Genomic DNA, 16670 nt, shown 5'->3' with positions numbered 1-16670 from the left:
GAAAAAATTAGAAATTTATTCCACCAAAAAAGTATGGATATGATTTTAATTTTTTCTATGAATTGGTTACACTTCAGTAAACATTGCTGTTATATATCAGTTAAAACATTTAAATGTCTCATATTTTATCAAAGAAACTAAATTATATATTAAAAACATCATAAACAAGTTTTGAAAAGAAAAATGTTAATTTATTTAGGTGGTGCGTTAGCAATTTGGTCTAGTGTATATATTTTCATAGGATTTAAATTAAACTAATAGTTCTTGATCTGCTTAGTACATGTAAAAATCTACCTTAAGGACCCTCTCTACAATAAACGAAAATGTTTTTTGGACATTGTGAAAATTATATATTGCATAAAGGTGTAAATATTGAGCTTACTTATATCATTTTCAACATAGGGTGCCTGTCTTTTACCCCCAGGAAAAAATGTTCAAAGTCAACAAAGTTTTGATGAACAGAAATCACTGTTTTTTATCTAAGTGGGGAAAAAGAATGCAGATGAGGTTTTCAGTTAATTCATCTTGGCCTTTCAAAATGTCAAAAATGCTTGAATTGATTAGAAATTGATAGATAAATTGTAAATTTCAATTTATTTTATTTTAGGTCTAAGGGCAGATTACTCTAACTACATAAAAATACCACAGAATCGGAACTCTTTTGTGTGCAGTGTATAGAGGGTTCTTAAAGGACAAATATTAGCGCAGGCATTTGATTATACTGAATTAAAATAAACGCACTATTTCTTGTGCTTTTCACATTGATATAAAGGGGAGAAGGACGGAGTTGAATTATTTGCCAATGGTAGAGAGGGATACATTGTCTGACACACATGAATGTAACAAATTCTGAAAGAAAAAAACACCTTGTACTGTCCAGAGATATCACAGTTAGAAACACAGGGATTTATTATGCATGAAACTACTTTGCTGCTAGGAGTATCCATGTAAAAGACATTTTCAACTTCATAACATTAGCTGATATTCATAATAAAACTAATTAGTGTTAGCTACTAAAACTTGTATTGTAACTGCTTGATCTAAACTTTTGTCGGGTACAGAACAAATTATAAATTTCCTCCCTATACTTTTCGTTGTAAATTCCGTAAATGACCGGGTTTACAAGATTGTTTAGATATACAGATTTTGTAACCACTTCAAATGCTGTTTCATTAAATGTCCCCTCTTCCAGAACTCGTTTTAAAAGTTCAAACAATAAAAAAGGGAGATAACTTAGCACAAACACAACAGTTATTGTAATAAATAAAACATTCGATTTAATGGGACTTGCTTTCTCTTTTAATGACTGTTTTCTCTTCTCATTATCTTTACAGTCTGTTATGGAGCTCTTGGTACTTCTTGTCGAGTTTGCCAGGTTGATGTCCGATTGCTGAATGGAACTGTTTGGATTTCGATCTTGTGAATCAGTCTGAGTCTCACATTCTATGAAATCAGATGAATTGTGGTTATTTTTCGTATGATTTCTGATTTGCTTATTTTCTGAATCAAATGATTCTCCTAAAGAAACTGATGAAATACTGGTGTTCTTTGAGTTTGCAGAATGAATTTTGGCAGAATCAACAGATATACTTCGAGGCAGTTTGTGTCCATTTTGGATAGACATTGCGAGGGCATCTCCTATAATGGTATGCTTCCACTCGTAAATCGCAATTGCAATTTTTATATACAAGATACCCAGAATTATAAACGTTGAAAGAAATATCACAGCTAAGAACACATAATAAATAACTGGAAACTGTGTGTCTTTTACAAAGTCGTCATAAGAGCAGTCTTTTCCGTTCACATCTGGAAATATTGTAGGTATGGTTTTTGTTCCAAATACGAACAGCGCAGGCGCAGAAACCACGAACGATATGACTGTCACTAATAAAATCAACATCCGAGTTTTCTTTCTCGTGTAACTTTTATACGGAGGTTTTGTAATTTGAAGTCTGTCGAACGCAATCAAAACTAGAATTAAACCAGAAGTGATGTTCACTGCAAATGCCAGCGTGCGGGATATTTTGCACAAAGTTCCTTCTCCATACAACATTGGAAAGCGTAAGTCAAAGGCCTCAAATGGAATTGTGACACAACAAGAAATCAAATCGAACACAGCCAACCAGGTAATAAAGATGTTCTTGGAGGAATTGGGACGCAAACACCATCCATATACATAAATCACAAGTCCATTTCCAACCGTTCCTACGACCATGCTAATTAATAAGAAAACTATAGCAGGTTTATTCTTTTCGAACAACTTTTCGTTTAAATACCAGAGAACATAGTCTGCAGGTAAAATTGATAGTGTTCTGTTATTCGTTGAGTTCACATCCATCGGTGCTTAAGGTTATACCTATCATGAAAAGAATGGAAAATATACTAACGTGAGTAATTTGCCAGATGCGATTATGGGATGGGGAAATAATTAGAAAATGTGGAGAAAATAATTGATAAATTTCCTTGATCAGTTGATCTCACACTTGAGTTATGCATGGATGTTAAAATTGGACATTGACTTAAGTATATTTAAAAAGGCACATATATGTATTTGAAACTAATTCTATCATTGTAATCTAGCGATATTTCCGTTGTTCTAATGGGATTTCAAATACTTATCAATTTCCTTAAAACATACCAAAGTGTTCAACTATCTTTTTATATCCTTTTTGAAAATACTAGTAAAGGTTTATTTGCCCTATTTCCAATTGTAATTATTGATTTCAAAGTTATTTAGAACTTCCGATAGAAAGCAATGACAACTATTAACTAACATCTGTGTTTACAGAAATCGTTGAATACATGAAAACAACATTCAGCTCAGTGTGTGAAACTTGAAAACGCCATGATATGAAAAAGATTTGTAGTCATTTCTTTACGACAACAAAGCATATGAAGGTGAATCCTAAAACTCCAATTTCCCAAAGATCTATCTGGCTTCTCGAAGGCTACATGTGGCCGAGGGACCCATGACAAAATTCATTTGTTTTTATGGACTGACTGCAGCGATGTCGTTCCGGGAAATTAATCCATTGTTTTTCTTATCTTTCGACCAATCACATAAAGCCCTTACGTGACAAAAACCTTAACAGGTTAGGAACAATCGCCAGAATGGGAAATAATAGCCCGTCTGGGATATAAATGAACAGTGCAACAAATTAAGATTTTTCAGATTTTAGCTATAAATATTATAAATCCGCATCAAAATACTTAAAAATGCAATAACTTCTGGTTAATAATTTTTTTTTTGTTTATATTAGGAGATTGATCCCTCGGATGATCCTAAACTTCTTGAGAATCAATATCATAAAATATAGGATTATAGAAAAACTTGCTTGGCAAAAGTTATTTCATTCGATTTTATATTTTTGAGGATTCGCAATAAAAATTTTCTTCTTTGCACCGTAAATTTATACCAAACAAGATGTGTTTGTGAAACACTATGCCCCTGATGGTAACACAATTCTGGAGTGGGACGTAGACTACAGTGCAATAGTTATGGCCAATGTTAAAGTGACACTGTGACGGACAAACGGGAAAATTGACAACAGTAGAATTTTTGCATGACACATGCAAATTTTGTTCAGTTCTTGAAGATATTAAGTTTCAGAAAATTACACATTTCAGAACCTAAAAAATCTAATGGAGAAAAATAAAAGTAAAAAAAATCTTTGTATAACCCATCACAAAAATATTGCTTCACTTCTTCCTCTTTATTGTACGCATGCGCTGAAAAGTTGAAGAATTTACCATGGTTTCAATTCCATAGATATAAATGTCGGATGACTGAGAATTTTGATACAATCTTCAAAAAAGATGATCATAACTTAGTCTTATTCCTTACTTCTGCTTGCCCCAATTCAATGTTGTTTACAAGTTTCACGCTAAAAATAAAGGACGCGTGACCTTGACATTGTAGACATTGACGATTAAAAACAAAGCGATAGATACAACATTTGTTTTTCCGGCACTTATATTTAGCAGTTTTTTTTTCTTGCTTTACAGTGCAGTTGAGTTGTCAAAACTTCGCTATATTCATATTTCACAGAAATCTTTTGGTTTGTGATACAATTTTCTTAAAAGAAACACATGGTTTTGACTGATCGTGCAACTTTAAAGTTTTTCAAATGTAGGTCAAAGGTCACAGTTGAGGTCACATGATCAAAAATTTCTGTGGAAAGGTCTTGTCATAATGAACACTCATGTCAAATATTAAAGCCTTACCCTTGTCAGCGCAATAGTTATGGGCTAGGTTAAAGTTGACAAGAGACAGACAGACAAACAGACAGACAGGACAAAACAATATACCCCCGGGATCTTTCGATCCTGGGGCATAAAAAGATGGGTGAGCAAAATGTTTATTGTGTGACAAACAAGTGAAATATCAAAATTAATATGAATTATGACAAAATTTTCTTTGATATTTCATTTAACATTAACGTAAAGGGTGCGGATCCAGGTCCACCTCAGTCAAAAATATTCCAATCCAGAAATTTCTTGACAAGCAAAAAGGAAAAAAAATCCTTTTCCAAATGTATCTAACCTAGAAAATTCTTCGAAAAAAAATTTGTTTCCCAAGCTTGAAAAAAAAACCTATTTCGTGGTTGTGGTGGGGTCCAAGTTTTCTAGGGGGGTTCCAAGGTCATTTTTTATATTCACTTTAGTATAATACTTTTAATAACTGCAAATCCCCCCGACCCCCCCCCCCCCGTTTGAAAATTAGGTCAAATTTGAAGGTAAAGGTCACGGGGTCAAATATCATAGCACATTCGGAAAAAAAAATTGACACAGGTAATGCACTTGTCTAATATAAAAGCCCTATCATTTGTCATTCAAAAAAAAAATCAGCAAAGTTAAAATTTTTGAAAATTAGGTCAAACATGAAGGTCAAGAATCATAGCATGCTCGGAAACACCATCTCACCGGTAATGCACATGATAAACATGAAAGCCCTTTCTATTCTCAATCAAAAGTTATAAGCAAAGATAAAAATTTTAAAAAGTAGGTCAAACTTCAAGGTCACGGGGTCAAAAATAGTAGTTTATTTGAAAAGGTCTTGTCACAGCTAATGCACTAGTCAAATATGAAATCCCTATCTCTTCCCAATCAAAAATTATAAGCAAAGATAAAATTTTTGAAATGTAGGTCAAACTTTAAGGTCAAGGTCACGGGGTAAAAAATTGTAGTATATTTGAAAAATGTCTTGTCACAGGTAATATACATGTGTAATATGAAAGCCCTATCTCTTCTCATTCAAAAGTTATGACCAATTTAAAGTCATATATGGCGTATTTTTGATAAGTTTTGACTAACTAAAATTAAAAAGATCTTTCTATATCTTTTATTACTTTATATAAAGTTAGGTCTTTCCTGTAAATTACACAATTTAAATCAATCGGGTTTCATAGATATTAGAAATTTAAAACAATAACCGATTAACCGATTTATTTACCGACTCCGCATTTAAATATCGGACACAGTTTTAAACCAATTTAACTTTAGAAACGTGGGGTTATTCAAGTTCAGAATCGGTGAAAATTTTAATTTGAACGTAAATAACAAATATAATGTTCATGTACACTCAATCTCGTATTTGTATTTTTTAGCTTAGGTACGCCATATATAGCTTTAAAGTAATGTTAAAATTTTTGAAAAGTAGGTCAAACATCAAGGTCAAGGTCACGGGGTCAAAATTCATTGCATATTTCGAAAGGTCTTGTCACAGGTAATGTACATGTAAAATATGAAAGCCCTATCTCTTATTCAAAAGTTATGAGCAAGGTTAAAGTTTTTGTGACAGACAGACGAAATTTATTTCCCCTCGCTTTCGCGAAAGCGGGGGACAAAAACACATGAAAAGCACAAAAATGACATGTAAATTTTAACAGGAAAAAAACATAATAATTATTATAGTTATTTGTCGTAAAATTTTTTTCCCTTTTTATCTTAATGTTTATGCACTATCGCAGGCAAATAAAAGGACTGTTTACTGTGTCATCATGTTAAAATTAACTTTAAACTAAAATATACCATATTATATGTAAACTCGAGCAGGAAGTCTAAATCACTGGAACCATTCTGTGACTAGATGCAATGAGCTGAACATCATGCTATTCTTGTTCTCAAGTTCATTTTGTGCCAAAATTAAGTTTACATGCATTGGACAATTCGATCAGTTACTATTATTAATTGCTCGGATGAGCCAGAACAAACTTGAAAGTTTGAATTAAATCAATGTCATTTTGCGCACTGGCCTACACAGTAATATCGGGAGTCAAGATATACATGTATGTACACTGCTTTAAGGACATACGCAACGTAGTTTGAACTTCATTGTCTTTTTCCCTGGAGTTGAAGAGTTCCAATACTTAAAGGAACTGTGTTCTACATTTTATTGTCTATATATGCAGTTGTACACTTCTTCTAAAACAAGTTTGCATAAACAAAACATCTAGAATATATGTTAAGTAATTTTTGTATATTTTTTTTTGAATTATACAAAAAATTTCATAAATTGGTATCTTTTCAAAACCCCTGGTTATGCATGCTCATTTTTTGTCTACGAACATCTGATGGCAATATAATCTTAAATTAAGATTATCTTGAAAAATTATCAGTAGGTAAGGTACGTTGCGTATGTCCTTAAATATACAGTAAATAAAGTGATAACGCGCATATCTCCTGTTGAATGTAAAAGAAATATCATCCTTTTAGATATGAGACCTTTGTCAAGTTATCAAATACACATTTTATCACTGCATTATGAACACTGCCTTTCATACTAGCTTTACACTGATGGCCGTTATACATGTACGTCTTAAATTGCCTTTGCGACCATCAAAGAGAATACGTTTAAAATCCACTTTTGTATTCACAGTTTAACACAAAAAAGGATCTCATGAAATACCGCCCCTTTTATGAAAGGCCCCATGGTGTCCGCACATTTATACATAACTGTCATGTATTTTTAGTTTGTTTTTATATAAAAGATAAAGATATAGACTGATTCTATAAATAAAGGTATTGAAGCGTAAACAGTAGACAATACCTAAAATATAAAGTTCATACATACCGTATAATCCTGTATGACTACCAACACACATTTGTACCTGTAGTGAATGTGAAAAACACGTGTGTTTATGTGATTTTTTTCCCTCAAAACTATGTATCCAGTGTGATAAAATGGTATCTAGGCTAGTAATAATCAACAACAGAACACATGGCGGCTCCTCACGGTGTCTTTCCTGAGTGTTTGCATTCTTCGCCCGAAGTGAAACATATATAGTTTAAATGTCACACAGACAAAAGGACAATTACAGATAATTATCAAATTTTAACAATGTACATTCAAACATCGGTTTATATCCTGACAAACTGTTATTGCATTTATTTCCTTGAATCACTCTGCGTAACATGTAGGTGACTATCACAGAAATATTACCTCTCAACTTTTGTCAGCACTTCTGGTTCGGAAAAGGTCCTTCAAATCAGTGAAAATATGCACAACTCTTAAATATTTCTAATTCCTGTGATAAAGTGCCTGTTACAAAACACTACAAACACTCTACTTTCATTATGTGCAACGTAAAAAGGAATCATTGCTCAAAATTGCCAAATATAATTATTAGAAAAACCGACATTTCAAATTTAGTTCCTTCTTTTTATTTTTTTTTAAATGGACCATTAAAGGTCAAAACACATCAAAAACTTTTTTGTATGAATGTTTACAGCGTTATATAGGACCCCTCTTCCGATTTACTATGTATTGACATAGAAAAAAATAACTAATTGAAGGAGGTTTGATATTTTTCATTAAGTTGTATCACAGAAATAAAATATTTACATGTAACTGTAAGTAATAATATATTTCAAATAATTTGTAAACTAGATGTGTTTGTGAAATGCCAATGCCCCCGTATGGCAAGTTATAGCGAAGCTTAATAAATGCGAATCAAATACGTTAGTACTCAAAGTAAGGTCTTGCATCGGGCTAAATACATGTGAAATATGAAAGCCCAAGCAGCAACCATTGGAAAGATATGAAAAAGGTTAAAGTTTTTCAAAAGAAAGACAAACATCAAGGTAAAGGTCAAATGGTCAATATTAATGGTGCCCAAGGAAAGGCCTTCTCACAAGAAATACACATATGAAATATGAAAGCCCTAGCACCAACTGTTCAAAAGTAATGACCAAGGTTAAAGTTTTTCAAAAGTAAGTTAACTCCTGGGTCAAGGTCAAAGGGTCAAAGTTGTTGGTATCAAAAGGAGGGTCTTGTCACAAGGATTGCACATGTGAATTATGGAAGCCCTAGAACCAATTGTTCAAAATTATGGCCAAGATTAAAGTTGGGTAAAATTTAGCAAAGCTGGAACAAACTCCAAGGTCAAGGGCAAAAGGTCAAATATGATGGTACACAAAGGAAGGTCTACACATGTGAAGTATGAAAGCCACAACTCCAACCAATCAAAAGTTATGGGCAATTTTAAAGTTTTGCGGACAAACAGGCAGACAGGGAAAAGACTATATGCCCCCGAATCTTCGATTACGGGGGCATAAAAAAAGTTGGTTTCCCTGTTTAAAATGATGGTTAAAATTATGAATTTATCTTATCTCTCCAAGTCCATTTTAATACAGTGAGTATAATAGCCCAAAAATACTAGGATGAAGATATTCTGCTTCAAAATATATTTTTTCTCTACAGTCTTTCATTGATCTGAATATATTAAATTTCTAAATTATTTCTCTTCGGTGATCTTTTATGATTTTTGTTTCTCGTCATTATCAGGACCTACTTAAAAATTATTTTAAGTCGAACTTCAAAAGCAATGTAACATATTTTATAAGCATGTATATGAACCATGAGTTGTCTTTCTTGTAGTACATCCATACTGACTGGCGACCAGTTTATGCAATAAAATGCACATCACTAGGACTTTCTGTCTCATTAATATGTTTGCAAATCTTCAAGGTGTTTCCCACATGGTTTTATTTTTGCCACATTACATGTAGCTCCGATAAAAGCACTTAAGTACTTAGTATTTGGGGGGGGGGGGGGTCTTTTTTGCCAAACATATATTTCTTATATTGTTTATTGGAAGACTGGTTCCCCAAACACCCTTTCTGTCGCAGAATGGTTAATGACAAATTCACCCATGGTAATGCATTCTAATTTTTTTAAATAGCCTCTCTCCATAATTTCTTTCCCTTAAGTCCAGTCAGCCTCAAACTTTACCAATTGACTTAAGGTACAGAACATTTGTGATTTTCCTTCCATATTTTGATAGAGGATATGCAACAATTTTCATAGAGGATGTGCACCATTAGTGATTTTTGTGCCGTTTTTTGATAGAGGGTATGGAGCACTCGTGATTTTTGTGCCTTTTCGTATAACAAGGATGACATAGAAGCCATTTAGACTCAAAACAACACATCCCTTAATAGCACACAAATGTTCCTCTTCAAAGTAAACCCTTTTCAGCTACCTTACATTTTTATGTTGAAAGCGGGGCCCTTTGAGAGGGCCACCATCTCAATGATATCTAGTTTGTTTTAATTTTCGGGAATAAAATAACAGTGTATTCACCAAAAATATTTTAATCCTACATCAAATTGGAAGCATAATCTGCATAATAATATTAATAGTATAATCAAGTAATTTTCTTGAAGAGTGAAGTTACACGAAATTTAAGAAAAGCTCACACAAAAATTTGTACACACTAATTATAATACACGTAATTACAAAGACAAAGCTGTTAAAGCGACAGCAAACCAATTTTTCTTTTGTGTGAACAGTACTGCATGGTATTTCTCACATAAATTATAAAAAAAAACTTTCTACCCTGAAAACTGTAGGAAGTGACCTCCCGATTATATCAATGTACCTTAAGAAAATATTTTGCATAAAAACGACTAATAACTGGTATTTTTCTCATAAATTATCACCATTAAAATCCAAGTACCATGCATATCTGATACATGTAATAAATATAAGGAGATAACAAACAGTTTCAACCTCAAAAGTCCATTCAAACAATACAAATCAGGAGCAGAGCAAACACGAACCTCTAAAACATCAGACATGGGATCAGTGCCATGGAGGAGTGAGCATCCCCTGCCAACCGGTCACACTCGCCGTGTAATCCTTGTCATGATCGTGAAATAACGGAAAAATCCGTCAACTAGTATGAAAAACGTTAGTTAGCATTTGACTTAATGATAGATTGTACTTGCTGACAAGGTCAGTTGTCATGTATATATTTCATTAAACTGCAAAATAAAAACTTACCATCTTGAACAAAAAAACTGTAAGAAGAGTTATCCGCGGACAAATGATGTACCACATAAGCTATATTTTGCATAAAATGACTAAGTTAAGGTCTACAACTGTTATTTTTCTTCTGAATTATTAAAAATCGAAATCCAAGTACCAATTGATTTGCAAAATAAAAACTTCCTATCTTGAATACTGTATAGGAAGAGCTATCCGAACAAACGATGTACTTTTTTCGCAGCCGCCAGTCATTTAAATAACCGGATTTTTTTAATGGAAAATTTGTTAATAACTTCATAATGCACTGAAAGTAACTAAAACTTTATAAAGAACTCAAATTGCAAATGTATCAATAAAGTTAACGTTAGTATGACTTCTTCGTAATACATTGGCTTTCAGATTATTAAACATATATATCATTTTTATCACATTACCTCTTTATCCAGTGGATACTGCATGTACTCACTGGTTAAAATTTCATATTTATTACCGTAACAATTGCCTGTGCTTTACTCATATTTAAAGCAACCTTATGAAGTTGACGTTGTTACACTGCGTAAAACAACCGACTTAGTAAGGGGTAAAAATTATAAAAAAAACATGTAATAAAACTAAAGTACATTAAATGTTTTGTCAAATTAAAGGTCACTTGGTACATTTTTTTTTTCTCAAAATCACGAAAATGATGGAATGCATATAGTAAATCTATGTTAAATAAGAAATAATAACTTAGCCATATTAAGTTTTTGTTAGATTTCTCAGTAACGTCTTTAGAGTGATAGAAATTGTAAAAGTGAGAATTTTACATTATCGGATTAATTAAAAGTTTACAGGTAGAAATGGCTTCCAATTCGATCTTTAAAATCATGATCTAGTGAATTTTAGATTTTTTCCGATCTGCATATTCTTATTTTCAAGTGTTGAAATGAAAACAAATTTCAGAGCATTTGCATTTACAGACGTTGCATATTAAGTACACCTGTTCAAGGTCAGGTTTGAACTACAAACTTGTGCAGCAATGACAATTAGTCCAACATTACAATACAATATACAAAGTTAAAAAAAATCCATATCTATGTAGTTTATGAATATGGTAACAAAATCAATAAAAAGTCTTATTTGCAATTAAATGTTTCTTATAAACATTATCTACCACTGGAATTTGTCGTCATGAACTTCCCACAGAACGCTGATAATGAAGACAGAACCCTATCATTTTATTAACGTCACATCAATTGGAGACCTATCAATTCAATACAGATCAATTCATTCATGGAATAAAAGAAACAATAAAACAGTCCCAAAACAAGTCAAATATTGACAGATAAAGTCCAATGCATATCATTTCTCAGCGTCGTTCTCAAAATATCAATTTCTATTCAGGCCGATTTTCACTGCCTTTATTTCAAACGGAAACTAAACGCCATGACAACACTACAAGCGTATTATCCCACCAAGAGATGCTGGAGTTATGACAGCAATTACTTAAATGTCTGTTGATTCATTCTTCGATTTACAATTAGCCTTTTCCATCAGAAAGAAAAAAAAAATCGAGATGTTTAGAGTAATCATGCATGCAGTACAGTGCACAGTCTTATTTTTAAATTACTCAATATCTCTGAGAAAATGTTATGTATATTTAAATTGAAGTTATTTCATTTTTATTTTAATTTAAGATTTTTTTTATTTTGATACATTAATACCGTTCAATTAATAGGAACATCGCTTAAAAATAATAGGACATGCAAAAACAAGTTTCTGTTAAGAACCCAATTGAAGCAGGTACTTATGATTTTCGGTAATTATTATGAAGCTCTATCAGAACCCTCTGGTAAAACAAAACAGCATCAAAAATAATCTAATCGTAAAAGTGGAATATATTGCAGTGTTTTTAATTTCACTATATTCGCGATCAAGAATTTCCGCGAAAATAAAGCCATCGTGAATATTGTTGACACATCAATATACACGTTAAAATCCTGCTTTTCTATTTCGTATCAGCAAAATAGTAAATAATTGAAAATTATCAGAATTTGAGCGTACATACGTTCAATAACAATGTCGGGTTAAAGTTAGTTTCTGTATCTGTTTATTTTAAATAATTTACCATAACTGTGTTTGTTTTTCAGAATAATTTATGAAATTACAAATACAAAAGTATATAGCAAAGAGAAATTCAGTTGCTGTGAAATTGAAACCACTGTGAAATATATCAACGTAGGAAATCTTGAAATATTAGACACGTGAAATTAAAGACAGTTTACTGTATACAAATATTTAAAAATATATATTTTTTTTTTTCAAAACAAAAATATCTTTTAAAAAGTCATATCTTTTAAACTCAAACGAAGGATATATTACAAATGACAACATCTTCAAATTAATGGAAAATATTACAAAGTGACTAGCATTGCTAACGAGTTATGAAAATGAACAAACAAAAAACTTTCATCGATCTTTGAAATATCTGTAATCTGAAAGACTACTTAGTTTTATTCCAATAATCTCACTAAAATCAAGATGTAACCACGGGACAGTAACTTATTTATAAGTCTAAAGGCATGGGACAGATATTTTTTTTTTTGAAATACGAATGCCATGGGACACGTACTTTTCTTAAATGAGAATTTTGTTTTGTACTGGTCCCATCATTGTGAAAAATTTTGCCTGGTCCCTAACACCTTTCCAATGAAAAATATTTTGTTTGTTTAATTTTGTTTATTTATTTTTTGTTTTAATTTTTTTTCTTTGTTGATGTTGTTTTCTTCTTGTTCTTTTTAGCATATAAGAACTTGCAATTTTATATCTTAAGAAGTATTTTCCAAAAATAGAAACCTCGTCTGGTCTGATACTTAAAGTAATATGGAAGGTATCTAGTAAATATAACCCCCTAGGGTGCGTTTGGAGGATCAGTTTCAACGACCATATTCTTCCCTTTTGATGTGATACATTCTCTTTTCCGAAATCTTAAAACGAAATACAGGAACAATATCAAATATCAGCCGAAGGAACAAAAGTTCAAAAATTCAATTTCTTTATTTTTTTTCTGCGACCCTGACGTCCAGTCGCTGTTATTTATATTTGTGTTGGTGTAGGTGATGTTTAACAATATGAGAAATAACACTGTCCTTTCATACTATCATGCTCTGCCCACCTGGCGGTCAGTTTGGCGTAATTGAAACTCTGCATCTTCTTTGCTGCTAAAGAATGGAACAGACCCGTCAAATATGTGTGTAAATAAATAAATGTATCGCCATGAATTGTCCACATAAAGACATCTTGTTCATCAAAATAACCAGCGGTGATTACTGTCCCAAATATTGAAATAGGCTGACAGAAAATCACTTTAACGTCAGTAAAGGACCCTCACATCAAGGAACACCTGTGTCTGCCTTTTTATGGGGGCAGATCCCCGTAACCATTCACACCATCACCTACAACAAACATGTCATTTTAAATCAGAGTCTACAGAATAAACTTGATACAATGTATACTTCTAGTTCACAACAGATTCAGAATTCTATACACCTTGAACATGCCCATATGCATTACAGAAATTTTAAGGAAATGGAAAGCCTGATGTGATGCTGTTAATATACACGTGAAGAAATGTTACACCAAAATGTTATCAAAAGTATCCTGGTTCACTGTTTCCTAAAGTTAACTTGCTGCTTGATTTTACATTATCAAAGCATAGGATAAATATTTTACTGTCATTACTCCAAATACTTTTCTTAAAAAAAAAATAAGCCAAATAACAAATCAAGCTACAAATTAAGAAACTTTTTATCTTTTTCAATCACATGCACATTATGGATGAAAAGAGTGCGATGCAGGCTAAAAATACTGCTGTTGGATGCATTTGTGAAGTTACTACATTCCAGTTTCATTTGGTGACAATGCTTTTTGTAACAAAAACTTAATTTATCCTGGAAATCCTTTAATTCAGAAAGACCATGCATTAATGTAAGCTCCTCATGCAACTTGTCCAGATTCCTTATTTACAATGTAATAAAAGATTTTCTGTGATGTGTTAGTTCAGACAATTGGATTGGAAAGTAATATTCTCTTGATCTGAGAAATGTTTTCTCGGGATCTCTCTCAGAAATGAGTATTTATCCTGAGCTTAGTTTAACACATCTTGTACATAAAATAGAAATTCTAACAATACCTTTTACAACAGAGTTTCGTCGAGAAAAGATTCGGTTTTAAGAATGCAAATTTCGCCAATACCTTTGATTACAAACTTCGTCGTTTTCAATTAGGATCAGGGTCTGTTGTATTAATGTATATCAATGTCACTGTCATACAAATTTCCTTTCAATGATTTTGTTTTGCTAATGAAAGTAATTTGACTTTCATCAAATATTTTTATACTAAATCTTTAATTTAGGCTTTCTCATATCTCTCTGATGTTATTTTACATGTACAATTGTTGGCAGTCTCTGAAACATCAATGGCACCTTGAAATATTTAATATTTGATTGTGAATTCTACGTTTTAACACATTGTATCTTTATCCTTATTGCAATACACAACATCAAACTATGTGATAACATGTGTATATCGTATACACTTAATTAATATTTAATATAGATATAATATTGCCACAAGCAGATATTAATATAATGTGACATTATATCTATACAATTTTGTTCCTGCCTTTCAATATAAATTGCATAAAATGTGCAATCATAACTTTGCAATTCTGCATTATGATGCTTATTAAATGGCATTTGTAATTATACAATTTTGCATCTGCCATCAATACATATATATAAGAACTTAAAAAAGAAATGCGTATTTAATACGTTTGAAATAAATGCTAGAAAGCAAAATCGTTTACTTATATTCTATTTATTGTGTAATCTCGCGAGTAATTGCAACAGGATGTTGAAAATTCTAAATCAAAACATGTGAAAATGTAATGTAAATCTATTGGCAGCTATAATATAACAGAAAATAGATATTTAATAATGCCGAACAAAATGTCTCCAATGACACCCCCTCCCCATAATAAAGTAGGGATGTTAGGATATTCGAGTTAGGGAGTATTGTAATGAAACACTCATCAAAATTTCATTCATGAGATTAATATTTTACAAATTAGTTTCATTTTTATAAAACTGTCTAATTTCAGTGAAGTCTTCCTCGTGTAAAATGCCTCCTTTGCATACATTACAATAAATCAATATAATAATTATGAATATATGTATTTATTACAATCAATATAAACGTAAGCCTTCGACGATTGCAGATGTTTTACTTATTTCCAGTTAAAGCAAACAACAAAACTACTAAATGGCTATTTATTATAAATGTACATGCATGCATGTGCTTTGTAAAAACTTTCTCTATAGGATATCGGCAATCATGACGCTGGCAACATATGTTAGTTAACAGACGTATCAAAGAGAAATGCAAATAGAAGTAAGAGCGTTGAAATTAATCATATACCCCTTTTTATGTGAATTTTTGAAGTGTATACTTAACTCATCTATTGCTGATTATGGACTTTCGTCTAATATGTGAAAAATTGGGTAGACTTTCACTCCACTTGGTAATAATTTATCCGAGGCATTTACTTGAACCTCAAATGAAAACAAATGTGTTTTTCAACAAATGAAGAGTAAATACCTTTAAAGCCGCACATGCTCGATACAAATGATTCCCTTAAAGTGAAAGGGATCTTCAATTGTCTCCCCTTGTATCTTTCACCTCATTAACCTGCAAACTAACGAGTTTTGAATTTGCTTTAGCAGCGCCTTGATTCCTCTGAATGGATTCTGGAAGAAAAGCTTACCCAGTCGAAAAATCGTACGGAATGAAGACAAATGTCACCGAAAATTTATATTTATTTAATGACAACTGCTTATTTGATCTTTCCATCAAATTCCGTTTTTAGCTTTTTCGTTTACTTAATTAAACAAATGTTTATTTCAACGTCATGTTTTTTTGCAGAAAAAGAATCACATTTTCCCGTTGACTGGTATGCGTGTGTTTTCATCAGAACATTGCTTTGAAACCTTTAGATATAAATTCAATGTACTTAAATTTTACTAGGAACACACTGTTTTAGAATTACTTAATAAAGTATGAATTAAAGAATACGATTGTAAACAGTTTCTTCCAATTTACAGCTCATAGAGAGAGAGAGAGAGAGAGAAGGTTCTCCATCACTTGAAATTTTACTGTGGCCTAAAGCGCATTCTTGTTCGAATTTTCTTCTACAGTAATCCCTCAAAAGAGAACATTTCTAGAGGGTCAACACTTTGTGGCTCATTTTGTTTCTCATTGCCCCCTTAATATTCTTCATCGCATTAAAACCTCTTTCACAATCTGTAAATGAGACAAAAATGAAATCTGAAGATAACGAACAGTCAGTTTCAAAAGTCCATTG

General features: G+C 32.0%; 1 protein-coding gene across 1 annotated transcript; it reads right to left on the bottom strand.

The window, feature by feature from the left end:
* Nucleotides 1-71: 71 nt before the first annotated feature.
* LOC133183773 (alpha-2Da adrenergic receptor-like) lies at nucleotides 72-7381 on the bottom strand. The gene is made up of 2 exons (XM_061318680.1): nucleotides 7073-7381; nucleotides 72-2356 (listed from the first exon to the last, which is right to left on the bottom strand). Exon 2 carries the CDS (start codon nucleotides 2336-2338, stop codon nucleotides 1007-1009), a length of 1332 nt encoding a protein of 443 aa, XP_061174664.1. The 5' UTR covers nucleotides 2339-2356; nucleotides 7073-7381; the 3' UTR covers nucleotides 72-1006.
* Between the last annotated feature and the right edge of the window lie 9289 nt (nucleotides 7382-16670).

Source organism: Saccostrea echinata, unplaced genomic scaffold, assembly GCF_033153115.1.
Source record: "Saccostrea echinata isolate AGI-Se365-2 ecotype Australia unplaced genomic scaffold, CSIRO_AGI_Sech_v1 ptg000009l, whole genome shotgun sequence".
NCBI lineage: Eukaryota > Metazoa > Mollusca > Bivalvia > Ostreida > Ostreidae > Saccostrea > Saccostrea echinata.
Note: the sequence above shows the minus strand (reverse complement) of the source record. Positions and strands in the feature narration are given on the sequence as shown.